The sequence below is a fragment of the Onychomys torridus genome, chromosome 11 (assembly GCF_903995425.1).
Source record: "Onychomys torridus chromosome 11, mOncTor1.1, whole genome shotgun sequence".
Taxonomy (NCBI): Eukaryota; Metazoa; Chordata; class Mammalia; order Rodentia; family Cricetidae; genus Onychomys; species Onychomys torridus.
The window spans coordinates 67,890,461-67,916,951 of record NC_050453.1 but is presented as its reverse complement, the minus strand read 5'-3'; the positions used below and the strand labels follow the sequence as shown (position 1 = coordinate 67,916,951).

The 26,491-nt window shown below is 48.8% G+C and overlaps 1 protein-coding gene across 2 annotated transcripts in view; it reads right to left on the bottom strand.

Moving 5' to 3' along the window:
- The window catches only part of Ccdc93 (coiled-coil domain containing 93), a 77,579-nt gene that overhangs the window by 4,434 nt on the left and 46,654 nt on the right, over nt 1–26,491 (bottom strand). The window contains exons 13-24 of one of the 2 annotated variants that reach the window (XR_004946193.1): nt 25,228–25,290; nt 21,304–21,377; nt 20,122–20,203; nt 19,546–19,611; nt 17,147–17,200; nt 15,571–15,633; nt 9,595–9,703; nt 8,223–8,305; nt 6,644–6,681; nt 4,736–4,820; nt 2,828–2,941; nt 538–886 (exon numbers count right to left, since the gene is read on the bottom strand). Coding sequence is in view for 1 of the 2 variants with exons in the window: in XM_036202264.1 (XP_036058157.1) it covers nt 833–886; nt 2,828–2,941; nt 4,736–4,820; nt 6,644–6,681; nt 8,223–8,305; nt 9,595–9,703; nt 15,571–15,633; nt 17,147–17,200; nt 19,546–19,611; nt 20,122–20,203; nt 21,304–21,377; nt 25,228–25,290 (885 nt within the window). In the remaining variant the exon portion in view is untranslated. Of the gene's footprint in view, nt 1–488; nt 887–2,827; nt 2,942–4,735; nt 4,821–6,643; nt 6,682–8,222; nt 8,306–9,594; nt 9,704–15,570; nt 15,634–17,146; nt 17,201–19,545; nt 19,612–20,121; nt 20,204–21,303; nt 21,378–25,227; nt 25,291–26,491 lie in introns of those variants that run through there. The other variant, XM_036202264.1, reaches the window with a different exon arrangement.

The following is a 26,491-nucleotide window of genomic DNA, read 5'->3' as shown; positions in this document are numbered from 1 at the left end:
TGGGTGGTGTGCAAGGGTTAAAGGGATGACACTGGGCCACCCTGCCAGCTCTCCTTGACCACATGTAGCCTGAGGGCTAGACACACCCACAGCCATGCCAAAGGAAACACCTGAGAAGCATGGCTCCAGATGAAGGGTCACTTTCTATCAGTCTTCCCAACATAGACAGGTGAACTCTAGTGAACCTGAACTTCACCTCTTCTACCTCTACATCTGTGGGCTGACTGCTCTGCATCCCAGCCTAGCCTAAAGTCCGTATGCACTGTGAGAAGCCAGAACAGAAGGCACAATGGTAGGTGCATGGCCAAAGCCAGCCACGGGACTGGGCTGGCTGCTCCCTCAGCAGCCTTCTGAGACAGTACAAGGGACACCTTAGGGGTCAAGTAGGGGTTGTGTCTGCTCTCTGGCCCCTGCCAGGTGACAGAGGAGAAGGGGCAATGTTCTGTATTCTGCTACATTTATCTCAGGGCTCATTTGTCAGCAGTTGCTCAACTAATAAATGCTCTTTATTCTCAGGGCCCGTACAAATCCAGGTACCTTCATAACTGCGGTGTTGCTGGAGGAAAAAGTTGAGTGGACACAGTGAATAAGCATTGCCCACGTTTCTTCACAGGGTTCTAGGCGTCATCCAAGCCATGGAGTTAACTCTGAGTCCACCAGCTGCAGCCAGGAGAGATGAAAAGAAACAAATAGGAGAAAGAAAACATCCATCCAGAGAGTTGAAATGAACCTTCCCGTATCTTTCCACCATCATTTTCAGAACTGTTTCAGATCCTGTAGTCTATACATGCCATTAAAAATATCGCCAACATACAGAGGTGGAGATGAATGTTCAGGAGGCCTTGGCTTTGATCTTGGACAGCAATAGCTCATTCTTTCGGCCCTCCTGGAAAAGTAGAGTCAGAGAGAAGCAATGACTGTTAGTCACTGGTACTCACATGGGGTCTCCAAAGATGCCCAAACCTTCTACTCAGTCTTAGTACCTGCCTGCCTTGCCCTGCCCCTTTTGAGACAGAGACTCATAGCCTAGGTTGGTCTTGACCTGGCTACAAGGTCAGAAATGACTTTTAAAAATCAGAATCTCTGATCCTCCTGCCTCTACCTCCTGAGTACTAGAATGACGGGTGTGCTGGGGTTCAAATCCGGTGTTCTGGACTACCCGGCAAGCACTCTACCTACATCTGTTGCCCCTTAGTAGCCATTTTCTGACAAGTCAGTCAGTCTCCTGGCATGACACTCCTTGGTGACCTACTGAGCTGTGTCAAGGCAGATGTGATGAAGCCTCTGGGCTGAAGACAGGAGACCAGGAACTACCATTCCTACAGACAGAACGTCTAAAATTTCCAAGGGGACAGAAACAGAAAGGAAACACTTATTTGCCAGTCTGCTTGGGGAGATAAGAGGAGAGAAGGGGCCTTGGAGACTGTTCCCCAAGAAGGGAGCAAGGTAGCCTTAGGGCACACACAGCAGGTGAACAGTGAGAAGTTCTAACAGCGAAGATGCTGAGTATTCTCAGCCTTAAGAAATGAGTGTGCAGGAGATGCAATGAGAGCTGTTTATGAAGGGTACTTTCTTCTCCAATAAGGAGGGGTACAAGGTCCATGACTAAACACTTTTGAGTGCCATCACTGAGGGACATCATTGGCCCCATTCCCTGCCAATGATGTCCGGTATCCTCAGACACCAGTTACCTCTCTGTATGTCCTTCCTCTGGCAAATTCTCGAGCTGCTCACCTGACAGCTCAAGACCCTTCACTGAGCAAACCCGCAACAACCCCAGGCCCTTCCCAAAGCTTTCTCATGGCTCTAACCAAAAGGGAGCTGAGGGGCTAGGGAGATGGCTCAGTGGGCAGTGTGCCTGATGAGCAAGAATGAGGACCTGAGTCTGAATCCCCATCACCTGCACAAAAAGATGGGCATGACGGCGCACATGCCTAAAACCTTAGTGCTGTGGGTATGGAGACAGAGGATCGGTGAGACTTTCTGGGGACCAGTCTAGCTCTGGACCTGTGAGAGACCTCGTCTCAGTATACAACAGACATCCGATATCCTCCTCTGGTCTCTGCACAGACATGCATGGGCATGCACAGGCTCACACGTGTGCATCACGTATGTACTCCACATCAGTTGCTGGGCTCTTCCCCAGCCCCAGGACCTTGGCTGCTCCCTGATATGCTCTTGCTCTCCCCAGAGCAGAGCCCTGCTCAGCCTGGAGAGCCCACCTTGGCTGCAAATCTGCATCTGTCTCTCTGCATGGTGAAGTTGGAAACTATTATTACTGTTATTATTTCTTGTTCACTGGGGCTTCTGTCCATGTGTTTCTTAGCCGCTCATCTGTCTCCTTCAGCACAGTGAAGCTCCTTGAGGGCAGAGACCAGGCCTGTTTTACAACCTGGTTTATGCCAGAGGCACAGTCAGAGCTGGGAGGACATAAGAAAGGATGAGTTGCTGCTATGCCGGTAGACAGGCAGTCAGCTCCCACAGCTAACTCACAAAACGGGGTCAGCCAGGCAGAGATGAGTAAGGCAGAAGAGGAGACAGAATAACCTTTAAAAATAAACAAGAACATCGTCGGCATGGGACATTTGCTTTTCATTTTGTTCATGTGTGCATGTGTGCATGTGTGTGTGTGTGTGTGTGTGTGTGTGTGTGTGTGTGTGTGTGTGTGTGTGTGTGTTTGCTTGCACACGTTTGTATATGGGTGAGTTCTGGGGATCGAACCCAAGTACTCCTTTTTCCACAGCGAGTACCTCACTGACACAGCCCAGTGAGGTGAGGCGAAGCAGCCCCTGACGGGCTGCCCCCTGTCCGGCCCTCGCCCTCTCACCTCTTTGAACTCTTTCACAGTCTTGAAATAGAGCCGCTGCTTTTCCAGAAGCTCCAGGTACTGATCGTTCAGCTGGTCCCTTCTCATCTTGTTCTCCTGCTTCTTCTTTTCCATCTGTTGGAGACATTCCGGTGAGCGACTACATTCTGACAGGCAGCCCCGATTAGCATCCACAGCTGCTGCTTCCAACATCGTGTCTCAGGTTGGCCTGTTTCCCCACTTGGTACCATCTGCAGGCTCTATAACCTAGTTGGAAGCTCACTTGCCATGGAATATTAGGTAGACCGCATGTGTTTGGGGGGGCATTCTCGACCGGGGACTACTTTTTAGAGTGGATTTCTGAGTGTCTGTAAGAGGTCCTGAGTGAGTGTCACAACAGCGAGGAAGGACCTGCTCACTACCCTACAGGTTCAGGACGGTGATTAAGGAAAAGGATTAACTGGCCCAGAATGTCAGCTGTGTTGTGGGTGAGTAACCCTGATGTATGTAATTGTGAATTTATAATAAAAGAGCCCATCACCCTTCACTTAGCATAACTGCATCACAGGATAAGCTATCTACAACTACCTTGACTATGTTCTAGGTTGTTCCCAGGATTCTGATCATACACAGACACTAGATGCTGACTCCAAGGGACTCTCTAAAGTAGCCAAAAGCTGGGGGAGGTTGCCCGTGGAGGCTGGAGGCCAACTTATCTCTCCTTCCATCATGTGCCTATACCCAGTGAGCCACCTAGTGTCCCCACCTTGTTTTAGAGACAGGGACCATCACTGGCCTGACACTTGCCAAATACCCCATCAAACCCCAGGGATGCTCAGTCTTCAGGTCCCCAGCTCCGGGAATACAAGTATACATTAGCACCACTACACTTGACATTTTCTCAGGGTTCTAGGGACTAAACTCGGGTCCTTTATTCACTTGATAAATAGTAACAGAACACCTACAGAGAGCCCAAAGTTGGCAGTGAATGGCAAAATCTTTGTTCTCACTGAGCACATCATCCTCGCAATGGGTACCGTGCCAAACCAAACCAACCAACCAAGCATTGAACACATGCACATTACAGTTCTCAGCAGCATCAGTGCTGAGGAAAACGGAATGAGGTGAGATGGTGAGGGCATGTGGACTCTGTGATGCAGAAGGCTGGGGGTGGGGGGCGTGTCTGAGGAGGGGCAACTCAGCAGAACCAGGAATGGTTGTGCCGTGTTTTCTGAAGCTAAATGTAGAACATCAGCCAGGCAGGAGGTGAAGGCAGGAAGACTTCCTGTATAGAGCAGGTGCTTCGTGCATGTAGCAGTGATGGTGCGTATGCATGCATGTGTGTATTTGTGCAAGTGTCTATGTGCACCCGTAAGTGTGCATAGGCCAGAGGACAAACTCGGCTGTAATCCCTCACCTTGTTTTTGAGACAGGCCTCTGCGTGGCCTAGAACTGGCTAAGTATGCTAGGAGGGCTAGGCAGTGAGCCTCGGGGATCCTCCATTGCTCTCCCCAGCATCAGAATCATCAGCACATGCTATCACACCCTGCTTCATTTATGTGGAAGGAGTCAGTTTAGGCGTGAAATGTCATGAGATAGTGATGAGGGAGGAGGTGGCTGGACAAGAGAAGGTTGCTAGGGAAGGGCAGTTCTTTTAACTGTGAAGCAGGGGAGGGGGAAGGATCGCTTATTTAATACAGTCTACGGCGGCGGCGGGGGGGGGGGGGGGGGGGGGGGGGGTAGCACAGAGTCTGGATACAGGAATGCTCAGTGCCGGGAAGCTATGGTTAAAAGTGTGGAGACCTTCCCCACCACCGGCTCATGTCTGGGGGGAGGCGATGTGGAAGGGTGCAGTCAGGATAGAACACCTATGCCTGGGACCTCCTCACCACCACAGAGGCTGCGGTGCTGGAGAATAAGCTAGCTGACCTTCATCCTGTTTTGTTTAATGCCTTCGACGATTTGTTCCATCTGCCTCAAGAACTGGTCCCGGGAAGCAGGGGAGGCCATGGCTCTGAAAGAGAAATCAGCAGAGGTAGGTCCAGCACACGGGGCTGTTAGAAAGGGGTGGGGGTGGAGTCAGCCCTGTACCTAGACTGTGCCCAACAGTCAACTAGGTCTTTGCAGGGCCCAGTGGACCCAGAGGGCCTCCAAGAATAGCGTGCAGTCAGTATTCCAGACCTCTGATCTAATAACGGAACGTGAATCTTCTTTCCCATTCTCCCTATGTTCCTGTGGCAATGGACTGCAGAAGGAACAACTTTCTTTAACTAGATGGAGAGGGATTCCGAGGGAAACTATGCAGGTGAGACTATGCTACTCCGTTAGTCTACGTAGACAGGCATGCGCACCTCTTTCAGCTGCAGTATGCACACAGGCAGCTTTGGGGGCTCTCCTTCCTAGGACTTTTCAGCTTCTTCCTTTCAACTTTCAGCCAATATGTATTTTCTCAACATAAAATGTGAATAAGAATAATAAAAGTGCCATTTGCCATGAATTATGGCATGTACTGCTTAAGAAATTAATTCAGTTTTCGTTTTTAAGAATCTGAGGACAGGGAGATGTCACCTGGAAGTAGAGGACATGCTCTGAGTACTCCTAGATCTGAGCTGGGGAGCCTAAAACCATGCTGGAGGCAGCATGTGGGGTAGATTTCCTGGTGTGCCTACCACACCTTCCTACCCATATCCAGCCCTACGGAGGGATGGGAACCAGGAGGCTCAGGACATCAGTGCTCACAGAGCTGGGGATTCTCCCAGAGAGTGAGTGGGCTGACAGCACAACTGTCATGGGAGATGGCACTACCATCTGAGAAGGGAAGCAGGACCCAAAGGCAGGGGCCACACCTGCACCTCCCAGGAAACTGTGGCTGCTGGCTTTTCCCCTTTAAGACTCCCTCCTTGGCATGCCGTGGGTCCTGAGGACCCAATGCAGGTTCAGGCCTGATGGAGAATGCCCTGGTCCTGCTGTGTCTAAATTAGAAAAGACATAGATACCCCTGATTCTGGAAGAACTTGGTCTTAAAATGTCTCTGGTTTCCTGCCAGGGGCCCACAGAGGCTTGTGCTAGAAAAGGGAAGCATGCTATTCTGGGAGCAAGCCTTGGGCTACCAGGAAGGTGGGTAGGCTAGCTCACCATGGATACACTCCAGAGCTGGTGTGACCTGATGACCTTGCTATATGATTTATAGAGATGTCCTTGCTATGAGTTTATTTTATTTTATTTTATTTTTAGAGACAAAAATCTCATGTAGCTTAGGTTAGCCTTGAACACACTTTGTAGTCAAGAATGACCTTAAACTCTTGATTGTCCTATCTTCCCACCCACTGGGATTACAGATGTCTACTAACAAGTCCCAGCTTATGCAGTGCTGGGAACTGAGGCAGGTCTTCACGCTCTGCATAAGCGTTCCTCTACCGAGCTAAATGCCCAGTTCGGAGGATGTATGTTAATTTACAGAATACACCTTCAGGCATCCGTCCTCAGGGTCTGCCTACCTTGGTTTTTGAAGCAAGCTATCTCACTGGCCTGGAATTCACCAAAAAGGCTACACTGGCTGGAAACTGGATCCCAGGAATTGCCTGTCTCCATGCCCTCTGTTCAGGGTTACAGTGACACTACACTCGATTTTCCATCTGAGGGTTCTGGGATGGAACTCGGGTCCTTGTGCAAGGCAGGCTCTTTACCCTGCATTATAGTTTGTAGAACCTCTCATTAAAGCCTGTCTGCCCTGAGTGGATTGGGGAGAAGTGAGAGGTTCACGTCCCAGCACCAGGCCATTCATGCACTGCAGCAAGATCAGGAGGGCAGTCGGGGAAGACAGCATTCGGTACTTACTGGGAGAAGTTCTCGTGGATTGAGTTAAGCAGGCTAATCTGGGGGGAGGGAAAAAGAACCATGTAAGTAAAAGGCAGAAGGTTTCCCACACCACCTCAGTCATTGTTGCAAAGCCTGCCTGGGCTGGGCTACCACCACTGAAAGAATAAAGAGCTGTCATGTGGGCCAAAGCAACATGTGAAAGAAGAAAAGAAAGAGCAACATGTCTTGCCTGTGGAGTTTTCCTCTGGGAATCCACCACTATCTACCTGAAGACAACTTTTCCCCCGATTGCATGATTGTGAGAATGCGGAAGGAAGGGCAGCTCTGTAAAGGACCCGGATGCCAGCTGAGAGGACTCTAGTGGCAGGGCTCTTTGGACAAACTGCCAGCACAGATCGTTTTTGTCTTCCCCAACATGCTCTTTATTTTGAGGCTATCAGCCCGGGGTGGGTCAGCTGAGAGGGAGAAGATACTACCTGTCTTCCACCACCCCACTCCCACAACTCAGCCAACATGGCCAGCTGCTAAGTGGTCCTGAGAGCTTCTGATAAAACATATCCTTCATGGTCCTGTTCCCATGGAATCTGTCTCTGCCCTCGTATCTGGACCCTGCATCTGCCAGGAAGGGCTCTATCTGGGGTCTCCCTGGCTGGGCATTGTTTAACCTGTTGGCTCAACCCTAAGCAGTAACTATACCTGAACTTCAGACTCACAACATACAACACAGGAATGACATTCTTACCCTTAATACTTCAGAAAGAGTGTGGGGTTTTCTGTTCTCTCTCTCTCTCTCTCTCTCTCTCTCTCTCTCTCTCTCTCTCTCTGTGTGTGTGTGTGTGTGTGTGTGTGTGTGTGTGTGTGTGTGTGTGTGTGTTTGTAAGTATACTTGCCTGTGGAGGCTAGAAGACACCTTCATCTGCCATTCCTCATGATGCTATCCATCTTGCTTTTTAAGACAGGGTTTCTACTGGCCTGAAGCTTACCAAGAAGGCTAGGACAGGGGTAGGGCAGGGATCCCCAGTGATCTATCTGTCTCTTCCTCCCCAGTGCTGGGATTACAAGCATATGACCATGCCTGCTTTTTATTTTTTTAAATGTGGGTTCTGGGGATTGAACTCAGAACCTCATGTTTGGAAGGCAAGCACTTTATGAATTAAGTCATCTTCCAAGCATGATGGTGTTTCTCACATGATACGACAGAGCAGGTAAACACCAGCTTCGCTTCACTACAGTGAACTCCCAGGCAATCTCCTGCTTTGCAGTGATAAACCTGGATGCTTGGGTCACAGTGTCTCTCTCTACTAAACGCCTCCATCGCAGGCTGTAGGCTCACCTGAATCTTCTGGAGCTACTATGCTCTTAGTGGCTCATCTAAGTTATTTTCTTCCCATACAGGCTCTTACTAGGGCCAGTGCAATGGTTTAGTGTAAAGATGCCTGCTGCCAACCCTGAAGACCTGAGTTCTAGTCCTGGAGCCCACGTGGTATAAGGAGAGAACCGACAAGCTGCCCTCTCACCTCCATGTAGGCAGTCCCCCCACCCTGCAATACATTTTAAAATGTGATAAGAAAAGAAACAAAAAATCAAAGGCTCATACCTCCTTTTCCAAATAAACTTTTCTGTCATCCAGGGTGTTGTACAAAGTGAAGAACTGCTTAGTTTCCTTGTGCACCGCAGAAACTGCCAAAGAGATCAGAATCCCAGTGTAAGGACATCAGCCGATCAAAGCATCCCAACAACCCATGCAGCGTGTGCCAGGGCCTTATGCACACTTAACCGTCATGGAAGCTTTTGTCTCTGGGCATATGTGTTTGTACCTGGGTACATGGGCATGCGGAGGCCAGAGGTTGACACTGGGTATCTTCCTCAACCTCTCTTCACCTTATTTTTGAGATAAGACCTTTCACTGAACCTGGAGCTCACACACTAAGCTGGGTTGGCTGTTCAGTGAGCCTCAGGGATTCACTTGTCTTCACCTCCCCAGTGTGTGTACCATCACGCCTGACCTTTTTTTTTTTTTTTTCTTTAAAAAAACAACAAAAAAAAAAGATTTATTTATTTATTATATATACAGCATGTTTGACTGCAGGCCAGAAGAGGGCACCAAATCTCATTACAGATGGTTGTAAGCCACCATGTGCTTGCTGGGAATTGAACTCAGGACCTCTGGAAGAGCAGTTGGTGCTTTTAACCTCTGAGCCATCTCTCCAGCCCATCACACCTGACTTAAAAAAAAAAAAAATGTGTGCATGGATGCTTTGTCTGCATGCATGTATGTGCACAACATGTATGTGTGCCTGGTGACCATGGAGGGTGCTGGATCTCCTGGAACTGGAGTTGGAGTTATGGATATCTGTGAGCTGTCATGTGGGTGCTAGGAATTTAACCTAGGGCCTCTGCAAGAACAAGTGCACTAAACCCCTGAGCTATCTCGACAGACTTTTTTTTTTTTTTTAAACATCATCCTTCTCAGGATCGAGATCAAACTCAGGTCCTCATGCTTGTAAGGCAAGCACTTTATTAACTGAACCATCTCCCTAAGACCCTGGAGGTGGCTTTGAGCCTAACATGATATAGTCACTGGGTCAGCTGAGGGGAGACTGGTCCTGGATTATGAGGAGAATATGATGCCCTAAAGCAACTCCAGTGAGACTCCATGCAGCATGATTGAGGACCATGGAGATGCTGGGATGGGGATGCTTCATAAGAAACTAGAAAGAAGAGGGGGCTCAGGTGACTGCATGTAGTTAACCATGGCAAGCTGGCTCTTGAGATCATGAACCCATCTACAGAGTGGACAGTCAGGCCATAGACCTGTTCAGCAGGCCTGATGATGAAGCAAGGTCCTTTTCAGGGTGGAACTTGCAGACTGTGCTCTGACCAATGCTGCATCATACTACAGTGGATGGAGCCCCTGGTCTCTCATCCTTCCTGGGGCCCAACAGTCTGTGTTTGATCAATGCACCTACTCTGACGGTAGAGTTCAATAAATCGCTTCTGATACTGTATCAGCTCGGCTCGACTGGGCACTTCGTCAATCTTGCGATGCAAAATTGCTATTTCTCGATTTCTTCGTGCCTAAATGTAAAGAGACAGGGAGGGAGAGAACACTCGGTAAAAGAATTTCTGTATTTGTTTGCACCCCACATGCTGAGCCAGCCACAAAGACACACATTTGGCTACTGGCTTGGGATCCTCATGTGGGATTGTGAGTGGCTTTTCCATTTTGACATGTGCAGAAGTTGCTAACCAGAACCACAGAAAGACTCAGGGTGACTGACCTGAGAACAGGAAGTGAAAGGTGAGTCCCAGATGACATGTTGCCACTCTAAAATGCATTCCAAATTCCTCAGTCTACCTGGAAGCCCATAACTGACTCCTCAAACCCTTTGGACAGGGAGACTGTCTTGTCAGGTGTACAGGAGACAACAGAGAGTTGTGTGAGGACCATGTCATAGAAGCAAGTCACTTAGCTTCCACACAGCTCTTGTCTGAATCTCAGGACCTGGGCTGAGCCTTTGTTCCTCCATTCCATGGCCCCACCAATCCTCTGGCCTGACTGTCCCAGCAGCAGGGATGGAGCTCTAATTTCCATTAGGGAAACACAGCCTCTAGGCAGGAAACCCACTCTTGTAACAAATCTTAAGTCCAGTCCGTGAAGCTTTGGACAGAAGGTGCAGGCCAACACTATGCTGCTGCTTCTACCCAGGAATGTCAGGGTATTATATAATATTATAACCATCCAATCTTCAAAATTTTTAAAAATTACATTTGTTTGTTTATTGTGCATGTGCCATGGTATGAGTGAATTCACGGGACAATTTGTGGAAGTTCTCTCCTTCCACCACGGGTTCTGGGGACTGAACTCAGGTTGTAAAGGATGGCATCTACCTCTAGGTGGAGACATGCCCTTGTCTCCTCCCTTAAGAGTTAGTCCAGTGGGACAGGGCAGGGACCAGGCCAGCTATGATAGGCTAATTTTCCATTTAGTCCCTATGAGCCACCATCAAGCGTGGCTGGCTCTGCCTTCCTGCCTCTCTGAGTCCAGATGCAGAAGGACGGTACTATTCTCTGTTCTCTGTCCTTGCTTTTCTAACCCTGGCAAGAGCCTAACTATCCTTTTAGAGTGGCTAACTAATGAGGCTTTCCTTTTTTTAAAGCTCCTGCCCCTCCTGTGTGACTGGCCTCCACGCTTCCCTTCATGCTTCCTCCAGCAGCTCTGAGATTCATAGCCTGCCTGTACTGGGGTTTGTCTTTTAAACTCTAATTAATAAACTGCCCTTGATCTTCCATTTGAGTGTGTTCTTACTTCTTGTATTAATGAAACCAAGAACCCCATGAGGAAACCCCAATTTCCTTAGCACTGTATGATAGCTCTGTTGGACTCCCTAAGATTTCTAGAAATACTTCTAAGTCTTCACTAGGCAGAGGAAATGAACCCATCCCTCCACCCTTACACAGCACACACTTCATCAAGCTTGGTGGCAAGCGGCAAGCATCTTTACCCTGGGAGCCTTCTCACACCAGCACACATGCCACCTTTTTATTGTGCCTTTATTTCTAGAATGCTCTGCATGTGTGTGTGGGTGCCTGTGGATACAATAGCCGTTCAACATTGAAATCTGCTCCAATCCTTCGCTTTAAAGAAGTCTTTTCCTGAGCTACACCACCGTTCAGCCACCGGCCTCTTGCCCTTTTCTTTCTGGATCACCCTGGCAGCTAGGCATGCTTCAAGCCACGGCTCCTGGGCCTTCTCTCCTCTTGACAAATGTTATAGGGGAACTTCTTCCGAGTTGGAACATTTCTTGGAGTAGGGGGCTTAGGAAACTCAGGAAGCAAACCAATTTCACCTTCTGAGAAAGCTGAAATTTACCAGATTCACGAGACCCCTCCCCAGGGAGGCAGCAAACAGCCACTGGCGGAGGAGATGGACTAGCCATGATGCCCAGGAAAGGTGTCGAGGAGAGGCCCGCCCGTCTCGCTGCCTGAAAATGGTGCATGGGCTTCAGGGTGCAGCTGTCGTCACGTGTGTGTGTGTGTGTGTGTGTGTGTGTGTGTGTGTGTGTGTGTGGTTGGTGAGTCATCCCTGCTCCTTGTCGTCATACCTCACCATCATCCCTGTAAGTGATCCCAATAAGGACTGCTTCGGGCTCTGGCCGGATCATTACTTTGATCTGTCCTGGGTTCCCTAACTGCAGGGATTGGGAGAGCAGAGAGGTCTCACCTGACTCCAGTGTTACCTCAGAAGTTTTCGGGGGCATGCTGAATGGAGGAGTCTGAGCTGCTAGCTCCTCCAGTCCTCAACTACTTCCCATATATATATATATTTCTTTTTTTCTCTTTTTTTCCCTTTTATTGAAAATATATCCTTGGATAAAGAAAATGTGGTACATATGCACAGTGGAGTGTTACTCAGCTGTAAAAAACAATGACATCATGAAATTTGCAGGCAAATGGATGGAACTAGAAAAGATCTTCTTGGGTGAGATAACCCAGACCCAGAAAGACAAACATGGTATGCACTCACTCATAAGTGGATACTAGATGTAAAGCAAAGGATAATCAGACCACAACCCACAGCTCCAGAGAAGCTAGGAAATAAGGAGGACCCTAGGAAGGATGCATGGATCACCTTGGGAAGGGGAAACAGAAAAGATCTCCATGAGTAAACTGGGGGTAGGGGGCAATAGAGGGGAGGGAACAGGGGATGAGAACATGAAGGAACGGGATGGTCGAGTTGGGGGAGGGACGAAGTGGGAGAGCAATGAAAGAGACACCTTGATAGAAGGAGACATTATGGGGTCAGGGAGAAACCTGGTGCTAAAGATGTTCCTATGAATTCACAAGGACAACCCCAACCAAATTAGACTTCTAGCAATAGTGGAGAGGGTGCCTGAACTGGCCTACCACAGTAATCAGATTGGTGACTACCCTTCCCGTCATCATAGAGCCTTCATCCAGTAACTGATGGAAGTACATGCAGAGATCCACAGCCAAGCACCAGGCCGAGCTCCTGGAGTCCACTCGAAGAGAGGGAAGAAGGATTATATGAGCAAGGGGTGGTCAAGATCATGAACTCTACAGAGGCAACTGAACCAACCTCTTAGGAACTCACGAACTTTAGACCAACAGCTGTGGAGCCTGCATGGGACTGGACTAGAATCCCTGCATAGGGAGACATTTATGTAGCTTGGTCTGTTTGAGAGGCCCCTGGCAATGGGATCAGGATCTATCCCTGGTGCATGGGCTACTTTTCTGGAGCCCATTATCTATGGTGGCAAGCCTTGCTCAGCCTTGATGCAGGGGGGAGGGCCTTGGTCCTGCCTCAACTGAATGTACCAGGATTTGCTGACTCCCAATGGGAGAACTTATCCTTTTGGAGGAGGGGAAGGGGGGTGGGTTGGGGGGAAGCCTGGGGGGGGGGCAGGAGGAGGGATGAGAGAGGGATCTGTGGTTGGTATGTAAAATGAATAAAAATTTTCTTAAATAAAAAATAGATTATTTTCTTATACAATATATCCTGATTATATTTCCTCTCCATCTCCACTCCCCTCCAGCTCTACTCCCTTTCTGTCTCTCCTTAGAAAAGAGCAGAATAACAAGCAAACATAACAAAATAAAATACAAAAACTATCATATCGAAGTTGGACATGGCAACCCACACTGTCTGCTCAGCCTCTATGAGCAGCCCTTGGCTCCTCTCACACCCCTCTCTCTTGTTCTTGCTTTACCTGCTCACTAGGGTTTAGTCCTGGGTCCTGCCCACATGTCCACAGCCGTAGTTAGTATCCACACACTGCAATACAGACATGTGCGCACGAAGACCTAGAGTCGATGGCAGCAATCATCCTCTGTCATTCCTCCACCTTATTCATGCAGGCAGGGTGTCTCGATCACACCCAGAGCTCTGACAGGCCTAGTCTTGTGAGCCAGCTTGCTCTGGGCTTCTGTGTCCCTCTGAGGCATTATTTCAGGTGGGTCCACTATGTCCACCTGAATTTACATGGCTTCCAAGGATCTGATCCCTGGTCTTCACACTTGTAAGGCACGTACTTTTTAAACTGAGCTGACTTCCAGCAAACCCCACTCCCCACCCAGCTGGGAGTTTATTAACACTCTTCTTCACACTGCCACTTGAATCCAGACTTCTCTTTGATGCCCATTTTCCAGATTTCCACATGTACACACCTTTGGGTCAGACACTTGAGCATCACCCTTGAGCCCCATCTCATCCAGTCATTGCTAAATTCCAGTAGCTACAACACTTCACTTTTCCCTGCCAGCTCCATTCACAGATCCTGCTGCCTCTACCCAGGCCAGGCCCCCAGCAACCTACTGGCTTCTGTGAAGCCCTCTTCTAGTTCTGCCCCGGCCTCACTTTAGCAGTGATTTAAATGGCATTGCCCACATAAACAGCCTTGTTCTTTGGCACAAACGGGCAGCTCTTTGTCGTCCAATAACCAGTTCCCAGAGGGCAGGCCATTCCAGTTCTTGTTCCTGGGTCCTGATGCAGGGCTCAGTAAGTAGCCAGTCAGGGTCTCCAAACAGCAGCAGGGCCCAGATTGTATTAATTCTATGTATCTTTAAATATTTGCTCTTGGTCTTGCTGAAGGCTGAGAAGCCGTCTTTAAATATTTGAAAGGTAGTCACGCATGGTGATGCATATCTATAATCCCAGCACTTGGGAGATGGAGGCAGGATTATCAGAAGTTCAAGGCCAGCTGTGGCTACACATAGAGTTTGAGGCAGTTTGAGCTATAAGACTCCCTCTCAAAACACTAAAATAAAAATTAGAATAGTGCTCTTGTATCAAGGACATACTTGACCCCTCTAAATTTAACCTCACAGAATAGTTAAGAGCCAGGAAGATGGGAATAACCCTTCACAGGCCCCTGAAGGCCCCTGGCCATTCATACCAAAGCTTGGCTTTCCCCTCCCAAAGGCAAGGAAAATGTCCCAAACCAACATAGAACACAAGGCCGAGGGCCATTTGTGGGTTTGACTCTCCATGAACCAGACATTGGCAATATAATGGGCTTAGGAATACAGTGTCAACTGTGGTTAGGTTTGCAGCTGGCTCTGCAACCTCTCCGCTCCAGATGTGACACCACTCTCTCAGATCTCCAGTTACTAAGGAGACATGAACTTGATTCCTGCCTTGAGGACCTATGCAAGGCTTTGCCTTTGGAGAAAAAGTCTACTTGAAGCTTTTTTCTTTTTTTAAAGGTTTCCTTTTAAAAAAAATTATTTTTTCTTATCGTTTTATGAGTGTGGGTGTTTTGCCTGTATGTATATGTATGCCTATGTACTATGTGGGTGCCCAGTGCCCTTGGAAGTTAGAAGAGGGTGCTGGATTCCCCAGAATCGGAGTAAAAGACAGTTGTAGCAGCCATGTGGATGCTGGGAATTGAACCTGGGTCATTTGAAAGAGCAGCCAGTACTTTTAACTGCTGAGCCATCTTTTCGGCACCCCCTAAATTTATTTTCCTTTTTAATGATGTGCACTTGTGTGTGATTGAGTGGGGGTATGTGCACATGAGTGTAGGGACCTGTGGAGTTCAGAAAAGCATGTCTGATCGCCTGGAGCTGGAGTTGCAGGCGGTTGGAAGGCAACTGATGTGAGTTCTAGGATCAGAACTAGGGTCGTCTGCAAGGACAGCAAGTGCTCTTAACACTTAGCCATCTCCCTCGCCCCCTGAACCTTCTGTTTTCCATACAGAACACGAGGCTAATCATACTTCACTCTGCAGGCAGGGTGAAGTTCAACTCCAATAGCAATGTTGAAGGTAGCAGACATCTGTGCTGCTGCCGGCCACACCTTAAATCATGGCGTGACTGCATACAAAGGAAGCAGTGAGCATGGCCACTCCACACCTTCCGTCCAGTCCCAGGACATTCACACCAGCCAGGCACATCTGTGCACCACTGGCCTTGTGGACACCCACCTGGAGTAAGCGGATCTTGTACAGCTTCTCTTTTTCCATGGTGTACCGTCTGTCCAGGTCCTCCTAAGAGTGAGAACAGCCCACGGTTATCTAGGGTGGGACTTCCACTCCCTGAAAGAGTCTGTGGAAGTTGAGTACAGCTAAACATATCCTCTCAGCCTTAAGTTCCTTCTCTCAGTTGGCCAAGTTTAGAGCCTCCCACCCATGAGACACTTCCACGCTGTATCCTTAAACCTCTTCTGCCAGCATCCTGGCTCAATCCAATGTTCTTTAAAAAAAAAAATGTATTTATTATTACTGAACTGTGGATTGTGGAGGTCAGAGGGCAACTCTGTGGAGTTCTCTCCTTCTACCTTATGTGGGTTCTGGGGATTAAACTCATGTCATCAGGCAAGTACTTTTACTCACCAGCCCCTATATTTAGCGTTCTTAACTGAGTACCTCCTATGGGCTGCTGAAGCCCCCCACCCCCATAACCTGGAACACTCCACTCCAAAAGGGAGCCAACAAACTACCTTAAGAGTCTTTGTTCTATGTCTCCGTGCTTCAGCTAACACTGCTTTTCTGTTTATGTTTCTGCCTGGACCTGAAGTATCCAAAATGATAATCCAAAATGATAACCACTAACCCTACATGTTTATTCAAACCTGTATCAATTAAAGTAAGAAAAAAAAAATCAGTCCCCCAGTTTCCATAGCCTTGCACTATGCATGAGAAGATGCTTATGCAAACATTTTCATCATTTCAGAAAGTTCTTCTGGACAGAGCTAATGACATAGGTGTGGCTCTACATTGAACCTAGACATGGGAAAACAGCTGGACAGTGTGTTGTCTCAGAGAAAATTAAGGAAGGGGCATGCATGCACATGAACACATATGGCACATGCGCAGTTTCTTGGACAGGGCTCAGCTATTGGTGACATCTAACATACCACTGTAGGAGTCCCCTGTCCAGTGTGCTAACATGTTATAAAGAACCACCCTAATGGCCCTGCTTGGAGGCCCCTCTTCCTCTCTCTTTACGTGCGACAAGTATTGTTTTAACTCATAACGAGGTCAGCAAACTAGAGCATGCCATGGAAAGCCTATACCTTTGAGTCATGTCCGGCTCTCTGCTTATTTCTGTAGATAGAGGTGGGCTGGAATACAGTCACGTCCATTCATTTACAATGCACGTGACACGAAGTCATCACTAAAACATTCACGCTTGAAAAATGTGCAATCAAGTTACCAAAGAACTCCCTTATAATATTGTGAGTTTCTAACTGTGTTGAGCTGCAAGTTGGACACACCTGTCACACAGTTTGGCCACTAGAACAGTGGCCTGCTGTCACGCAGCAAAGAAGGAGTTTTCCCCGCTGCACTACTCAGGCCACCGAGCTCATGTGGCTGACACAGGTCCCTTCCATCTAAGGAATGAAAGGTCTAAGATGGTACCATGTCCCCAGAAGGCAGCAGAGAGGAGGTGGCTGCACAGACCAGACAGCAGGCCGGGAAAGCAGTGCAGGGAGAATAGACAAGAGGTTGACATGTCCTCTCAGGACAATGCTGGTCCCAAGGATGAGGAGATACTCACGTTGTGAGTCATGGTGGAGGCCAGGGCACCCTGGGGCTCTTCACCGGAGAGAGTCTGAAAGGATGAAAACAGGGTCAGCACCTTTGCTCAGTAAGGGGACAGACAGCAGCTGAGTGTCTAGGCTTCACAGACTGGAGCCGAGAGGAGCAACTATGGGGCTGAAATGGACCTCATTTTTCTGAAGAGTGCCCAGACTGTTCGAGAAACCCAGATTTTAGACTGTTCTTCCAAGTTTGCCAAGTAAAGGCTACACTGTAGCTCTTCTGAGTGTGTGGGTCGATGTTGGTGTCTTGCTCTATCACTCTCCACCTTATTTTAAAAAAAAGTTATAATTTATTTATCTATGACATGTGTATATATTCACATGCTAGCGTGTGTGTGTGTGTGTGTGTGTGTGTGTGTGTGTGTGTGCGCGCACGCACACATGCATGTGTCAGAGGACACCTTGCTGTTCTTGCTGTTCTTTCCCTCTACTATGTGTGACCTAGGGATCAAATTGAGCTCATCAGTCTTGATGGTGAGCACTTCACTGAACTGAACCTGGAACTCAGCTAGTCTCGCTAGGCTGCCTGGCCAGTGAGCTTCCTTCTGTGACCACCTACTCATTGCCTGGCTTCTACCTGGGTGCTGGAATCCAAACTCAGGTCCCTGCGCTTGCACAACAGGTAGTTTTTACCCTTTGAGCCCGCTCCCCGGCCCTTGTAGTTCATTTTCAACAGAAGAATGCCTTTGATAGGAAGTGATGGGAAGTGATCGCTGCTGATTCAGAGGCCACTGGAAGTGACTAGATGCCTTCAAAGGCTCAGTGCAGGAGAAGTGCCCAGGGCATCCGGGGCTGCATTCCTCTTCTCCCTCATGGAGGGGGACACCTCCTACTGAGATGACACAGCAGCTCTCAGCCTGGCTCTCTCTGGCTAGGGACAGCAGTTCCCATGGCCTTGTGTCCACTGGAGAGTGCTGGGCTTAGTGGTGGGGCACTGCCCTGCCCATGCCCCTGCTACAAGTGCAGGGCAGGCTCAGTGAGTGGGTTCCATGGCCATGACCACCCCACATCTGGGGAGGAGGCAAGCTTTGAATGAAGTGTGGTAAGGGAAAACAAAATCCAAGAGATCCACAGGGTCCGGTGGCTCAGGCCTGTAATCCCAGCTACTCAGGGAAAGTGAAAAAACTTACAAAGACAGGCTAAGTGGAAAACAGCTCAGATCCAAGAAAATCACCGGGCATGATGGTACATGCCTTTAATCCCAGCACTTGGGAGGCAGAATCAGGCGGGGCTCTGAGTTCAGGGAGCCAGCCTGGTCTACAGATCGAGTTCCAGGACAGCCAAGATTGTTACACAGAGAAACCTTGTCTTAAAAAACAAAAACAAAAACAAAAATGATCCAAGAAATCCACAGGAAAAAGTTGAGAAATAACTCCTGTGCAGAGTGCAGTGTGTGGTAGGGTATGCTCATGTGCAGAGTGCGGTGTGTGGTAGGGTATGCTCCTGTGCAGAGTGCGGTGGGTGGTAAGGTATACTCGTGTGTGGAGTATGGTATGTGGTAAGGCTGGAGGAAGGTGTCCAGTGTTCTGTTCTATTTCTCTGTCTTTTACCCTGAACGTAGACATAGGCTGGTGGTCGGAAAGCCCCAGCAATCCTCCTGTCTCCACTGACTACAGTGATGGGGTTACAGGCTCTTGCAGCCACGCTGGGCTTTTTTCTTTTAAAGGAAATAATTATTTTTATTTTATGTTCATGAGTGTTTCACCTGCACTGTATGCCTGGGCACCACCTAGTACCATGGCGGCAGGGAGAGATGGTCAGATCCCCTAGAACTGGTATGCAGAAGGCTGTGAGTCACCGTGCATGCTGGGAAGTGCCCCTGCAAGGGCAGCAAGTGCCCTCGCCCGAGCCACCTCACCAACCCGGGACGTGTACGCCCAGCTCAAGAAAATGGACAGTCCTTTTTGGAACATGATTAGTGGTTGATGTAGCTGTTGCCATCTTTAAACAGAGAAGCTGGGATGAGCAGCAGCAGACCCTCACACCATCAAGCCTTTTAACAGCCTGTTATGTAGGACAGAGAGGCTCATGAGACCCTTCCCCTCCTCAAGACACGTAAGAGGTAAGCTGTGGACTAACGTGGGTCTCTCTGCAGTGCGGCTGCTGGCCTAAAGTTGCCAGGGACTCCCCTCGTGGACACCCAAAACCCTATAACCAACCCCAATAATCATACTTTTGGTTCACCACACTGGACTTGACAGAAGGCTTCCTTCTGCCCATCAGCACCCTTTCTGTCTGGAGCGAATGGAAGTTTCCTCATGTCTCCCCAGGAAGTCACGGCCCTGAGCCTCTGCATTCTTTCCACACACCAGCCAGAAAGCAGCTGACGGCACTGGGGACGAATTAAAGCCTTTACCTTCTCACCCGGTGTTCTCTCAGCTTTCAGGGTCTCAATTTCCTGCTGTAGCCGAGCCATCTCCTCCTAGAAAAGCAAGGTGAACCTTTACAAAGCTCAGGTAAGCTACCAACTGGAGGTAACTGTTAACTTCTTTACACGTGGTTTGTTTTAATATCTGTGCTTGTGTGCATGTGTGCAGGCACATGCATGCCTCTGGTGTGTATTTGCATGTGTGCACTCATGCTCCTATGTGCTCCACAGCATGTGTGTAGCGGTCAGAGGACAACCTACAGAGTGATTTTCTGTTTCTTTCCACCATGTGCGCCCAAGGGACTGAGCTCAGGTTGTCAGGCTTGGTGGCAAGCATCGTTATCCGCTGAGCCATCTTGCCTGCCTGGTTTAACTACTCAATGGAGATGTTTCATCCTTACTTTCACTGGTTTGTGCTAGGACAAAAGCCAACAGGGAACCAGGTGCTCTGCTCCCACTGGCAAACTCATCCCTTCCTGGGAAAGAGCTCTCCCAGCAGCACGGAGGAGGGAAACCAGGACCCACAGGGAGCTGCTGCCTGTCCACCAACGCCACAGCACTTACCCGGCAGTGTGCTTTAAACTCCTGCTCCTGGCTTTTCAGACTTTCATTCATGGCTACCAGTGCTCTCAGGCTCTGCAGAATGCTGAGGAGGAAAGACCAACAGCCCGGGGCAGGCCATTACCATTTCATTTTACCAATCAAGGATAAAGCCACAACCAGAATACAAGGAGTTCCTCTTAATCCCCTTAGTTTTCCCCAAGGGTGTAATGAGAATGCCTCAAATTGTCATCATTTCCATTCCTGATTATGCATTTGGACCTTCAAGCCCAGGAGGAGACAAAAAACCACCCAGGACAGGATTCTAGAATGTGAAGGTCAACTTTGGAAACATCAATGAGATTCAGTGGTATTCATTTATCATTTATTCAGCTGTGCTCAGGGTAAACACTATCAATAACAGTGTGTGTGTGTGTGTGTGTGTGTGTGTGTGTGTGTGTGTGTGGTGCATTTGTGTTCACACCCATGTGGAGGCTAGAGGACAGTCTCAGATATTGTTCATCAGTTGGTAGCCCCTATTTTCTCTCAATTACAACATGTTTTATTACATTTATTTATTTATTTAGTATGTGTGAGTGAGTATACTTGTGCAGCAGGTGTGGTGGTCAGAGGACAGCCTGTGGGAGTTAGTTCTCTCCTTCTACTGCCTGGGTTCCAGGAATTGAACTCAGGTCATCTGACTTCACCCCACGGAGCTACCTCAGCAGCTTGTTCCCCCTTGTGTTTTGAGACAAGGTCTCTCTCGCCTGAGACTTGCCAAGTAGTTTAGCCTGGCTGGTCAGCAAGTGCCAGGGGCCTTTCTCTGCCTCCCTGGCTCTAGGATTACAAACATGTGCCACCATGCCAGCCTTTTCAGGTTGGATCTAGGACATCAAACCTAGGTTCTCATGCTTAAAAAGCAAACACTTTACCCTCTACGCCTGCAGCCCTGGTTCATGGTTTTTCAAACCAGCACACCACTGCCTGGGTCACAAGGAGGGCCGAAGGGAAGGTGGGTGGCTCAGTGCAGCCCAAGAATCTCAGTGAGCATCAGGGGGACTGCTGGTCCCTTCCAGATGCTCATGTGACATTATCTGAATGGAAATGGAGCCCCAGCCCATGACCTCCGGCTAGTCTGTGCCTTGATCAGACAAATCAAGCAGCAGACACTGTGGCCAATTTCCTGCACATGCCGAAACCACTTACCTCGGGTCAGCTTTGGCTTCTAATTTCTCCAGGGCTGCCTGCTCTTTGTCTAGTTTCTCACCATGATTCTTCAGCTGCAAGACAGAGCAGAGGCATCACTGGCTACAGAGACTGAAAAGCAAGCAGGAGGGTGTGCCCCATGACCCCACTCCCCGTCCATTCCCATTCCTGGCTCATTTGGGATAGATGACCGAGCCCATTGGCTTTGGTTGTGCACTCAGAAAATAGATGTGCCTGACAGACAGGATGGAGAGGGAGAGGCGGCAGGGAGGTCAGAACTTGCTAAATGGTGCACTGGCTATGGAAACACTAACGATGACTTCAGAGTGCAGCAGAAAGAGGCAGGAAAGCCCAGGCAATGCTGAGAGCAATGGCCTTGGAGTAAAATGTAGGCGGGATAAAAAGAGAGAGAGGCAGACAGGGAGGGGAAGCAAGAGAGAAACTATCAGAATACCACTGTCATGGCATGGTTAAGTCTTCCCAGCCTCTTGATACTGCGGGTTTTATGTCAACTTGACACATATTAAAGTCATCTGAGAGGCCTCAATTTAGGAAATGCCTCCATGAGATCCAGCTGCAAGGCACTTTCTCAATCAGTGATCAATGGAGGAGGGCCCAGCCCATGGTGGGTGGGGCTATCCCTGGGCTGCAGCTAGTCCTGGGTTCTATAAGAAAGCAGGCTGAATGAAATTCGCAGGCAACTGGGTGAAGGGAGGAGGGGAGGGGACTGGACCTGCCTCGACTGAATCTGCCAGGCAGAGCTGAATCCTCAGGGGAGTCCTTGCCCTGGAGGAGATGGGGAGTGGGGGAGGGGAGGGAGGACAGGGGAATCGTGGCTGATATGTAAAATTAAATTAAATTATAAAATTAAAAAAAAATTTGCAGGCAAATGGTTAGAACTAGAAAATATCATCCTGAGTGAGGTAACCCAAACCCAGAAGGACAAACATGGTATGTACTCACTCATAAGTGGATTCTACATATAAAGCAAAGAACAATCAGACTGCAACTCACAGAGCCAGGGAGGCTACATAGCAGGGGGGACCCTAGGATGACTGTGGCTTATAAGTTTTGGTTTTACTCCATTACTGGGCAAGCCTCAATGAAACATTTCACTATTAGGATAAGAATTTATACTGTATCAAGCTGACAAAAGAAAAATAAATAAAAGGAAAAAAAGAAAGAAAGCGGGGTTGGGGATTTAGCTCAGTGGTAGAGTGCTTGCCTAGAAAGTGCAAGGCCCTGGGTTCGATACTCAGCTCCAAAAAAAAAAAAAAGCAAGCAGGCTGAGCAAGCCAGGGGAACAAGCCAGTGAGCAGCACCCCTCTGTGGCCTGTGCATCAGCTCCTGTCTCCAGGCTCCTGCCCTGTTTGAGTTCCTGTCCTGATTTCCTTTAGTGATGAATAAGAATATGGAAGTGTAAACCAAATGAACCCTTTCCTCCCCAACCTGCTTTTTGGTCATGGTATTTTGTTGCAGCAATAGAAACCCTGACTAAGACCAATGGTTTTACCTTCTTTGGATTTAGCAAATGGAAAAATTTTAAGAGACTGCAGATTTTAACGCACAGCGATGTCCTTTCCTGTATGTTATGTGTGTGTGCTCTTGCTAGTGTGTGAGGTGCAGGTGGAGTCCAGAAGTCTTCCTCAACTTTTGCTTCTCCAACTTTGTTTTTTGAGACTTGATTTGTCATTGAAATTGAAAGTCAAGGTCTTGCTGGCCTACTTGGTCAGTGAGCCACAGGGACCCACTTGTCTTCGTGTCCCAGTTGCTGGGGTGACAAATGCCACCACTAATGCCAGGCTTTCATGTGGATGATCGGGTTCTGAACACAGGGCCTTATGTGGCAAGCATGTCACCCACTGAGTCCTCTCCCCACCCCATCCACTGTTTGGTTTAAGTACGTCTTTTACAATGATCTAGAAAATGAGGTCTACTCACTCTGAGGAGTCGACAGGGGTAGAGTGGGGGGGAGGTGAGAAGGCGGGAGAAGGGGAGGGGTTGGTACGTAAAATGAAAAAAAATTAATAAATAAATATATTAAAAAAAAAGAAAAGAAAAGAAGGTCTAAAATCACGAACACAGCAAACTCCCAAAGCATATAAAGAAATATGTACATGTGGGCTGACGAGATGGCTCACTGTAGCACTTGCTCCAAGCCTGATAATTTGAGTTCCGTCCCTGGAATCCGCATGGTTCAAGAGAACCAACTCCCACAAGGTGCCCTCTGACCCCCACACATGCACTGTGGCATGCTTAATGGCCCAGCCCCATACACACACTAAATAAATATGTAGAGACATTTCTTGGAGGGAATGTGCACCAGTATATAGAATATAACTGCTATGTAGTCATAAACAGTCTTTAAAAGACTGAAAAGATCTTAGCTGTTCTCACTGCCCTGGAACGGGCAGACAGCTGGCAGGTTACAGGAGTTCACTTTTTGTGTTTTGTGAATTTTTGAACCATGTGAATATGTGACCCATTAATAAAAAACAAGCAAGTGTCAAAAGTTCCTAGTTGAAAGTGGCAGTACAGCTAGGTGTCACATCAACCCTTCTCACCTCCAGTCTTGAACTAACCCAGGCTATGACACTGGACCAGGGAAGCAGGTTAACTCATGGGACAAGAGAGCGGGCTGGCAGATGGGAACAGATGGGAGACAGCAATGGAGAACAGCCAGTGAAGGTGGGAAGGATGGCTTGTAGGGCTGGGGCCTGTATCAGGAGAGCGAGGTCGACAAAGCAATGGAGCCTGACTCGGTTACACAGGAGAGCATCTGAGGGCTCCAGATGGCTGGCAATAGCAAAGAGAATGGGGAGTTCCTCAGCTCTGGATGTCTGCTGCCATGGGCTGATTTACCACACAGAAGGTAGCACCCTTCCAGAGAAACAGTGGAAGCAAGCTGCTGCTGCAACATTAATACTGTCAACACGACAGGACCTAGAATCACCCAGGAGACAGCTCTGGGCGTGTCTGAGGGACCAGCCCGGTAAGGCCAGCCTGTGAGTTTCTCTTCATTTAGGTTCACTGACTGGGGAGGCCCACCCTACAAGTGGGAGACACCATCCCCTGGGCTGGTGTCCTACAATGCAGAGAGAGGAGGCCTTGAGCTGAGCACTAGTGTTCAACTATCTGCTTCCTGACTGGACGTGCTGTGAGCAGCCACTTTGAGTTCCTGCTGCCTTCTCCACCATGAAGGACTGTGTCCTTCAACTGTGAGCCATGCTAGAGCCTTCCCTTTTTAAGCTGCTTCTTGCCAGGGGTTTGGCCAGGGTAACAAGTCAAGGAGCTGTAGAGCATACACAGTATTGAGAGATGGTGAGAGGAAATCTTAAACCAGGTGAGCATATAACAAGAGCCCTCAAACATCCGAAGACAGGAAAAAAATGGTGTGTCAAACAGCTATAGAGCAACAGATACTTCAGATACAGTGAAGACAGTGTTCATCGAAAAGGAACTGGGCTTCCATCTAGGGATTCAGAATTGTGACTGGACAGATTGCGATGCATACGGATTAGAGCTGGTAGCCCATGGCCACTGATGCGGCAGCCAGTCAGCATCCTGGCTTTCCTGGGGTGGCTATATGGCTGTCGCCACCTGTCCGCCACCTCCATGCCCGCTTCACCTCATGGAAAAAAGCAGTCTATTTCATCACATTAGTCTACCCTGGAAGGGCAGGCTTCGCAGAAATGAAGCTTAGGTCTGTGTCACGAGAGGGCCCAGCGTGGTCAGTGACCACGTGACCAGTGCTGCTGGGAGAATGCGGGGGAAGTCAGCTGGTGTGGAGGAAGGCTCCCTCCTCAGGGAGGTTTCATGGTGCTGCTTCACCCCGCCATCCGTTTATCCACACTGCTGCCATGTGACCCAGGAGAGGTGGCTGTGCATCCCGAGGTCACAGTAAAGTGGGGCAGACCCGCTTACCTCCGCCAGTGTCTTCTTCATGTCGCTGTACTTGGCTTGGAGGCTGGTATGATCTGTTTGCAGCTGTAAGTGAGAAAAAACAACATTTGCTTGAATAGAATCCTTTTCTTGGTCCAGACATCGATGGGTTCCCTCTTTCACTATGAGGAGGTAGAAGCCCAGAAAGGCTGAAACTAATTTAAACTGCAGGACTTCCTTTTTATTTGTTTTTTTTTTAACAGTTCTATATTTACTTATTTCAGTGCTAGGAAGTTAACCCATGCATAATAAACATGGAGTCTACCACGGAGCTACACCTATAAACCAATATAGCTCCCGTGACCTGATGTCCTAGATTGCAGAAAAGAGAAAACAAGCCACACTCATAAACCAATGTGGGGGCACGTCCCCAGCCCTAGGGTTATAAACTGAATGCCAGACTTCCCACATGGGGCTTGGGGAGCTGAGCTTAGGGCATCATGCTTGCCCAGCAGCCCTTTACCAACTGAGCCATGTCCTCAGCCTACATGTGAGCTTTTATCATCCAAAGACTGTTCCTGAGTCACACTCTCTGCCTTCTTTCTGGTCTGCTTCCCAGGGAGAATATATGGTCTTCCAAAACAGTCCTACCTGTCACCAAGACCTATAAATGACTGGGGCTGGTGAGATGGCTCCGGCAGTGAGGCGCTTGCCACCAAGCCTGATGACCCGAGTTTCATCCCCAGGACCCATTTGGTAGACTGGAGGAACTAACCCCAGCAAACTGACTACTGACTTCCATGACATATGTGCCTTGCCCTCAGAAATAAATGGGAAACAATGGTTTATTTCTCCCACTCCCTGCCATCACCAGTTTACCTACTGCACCTGCCTCCTAAAGCCTGGGGCTCTCTGACCCTTCCTGCCCACATCCCACAGCATACACAGTGACAGGCAGCAGCATGCCACTGCCCTGCTGCAACACTCTGTGGCTTCCACAGTCCTAACGTGGACCAGGAAAGTGCTCTGCCGTCAGTCTGCCCACTGCACACCTCACTCAAGACACCTCAACCATCAGACAGGAAGGAGCTGGCCAACTCCTCCTCCCTTCATCTTTGCTTAGGTTGCTTCCTAAGTCTCCACCTGGCTCCTCACCATCTCCACACGGACCTCCCATTCGGTCACTGCCCATTCACCATTGCAGACTCAGTCAGCCGTGACCTCAGGCTCAGTGAGCTCTATTAGTCACCCAGCTCCCCAGACTTCCCCACTCAAGCCCTCATCACACAGGTAACTAACCAGTGAG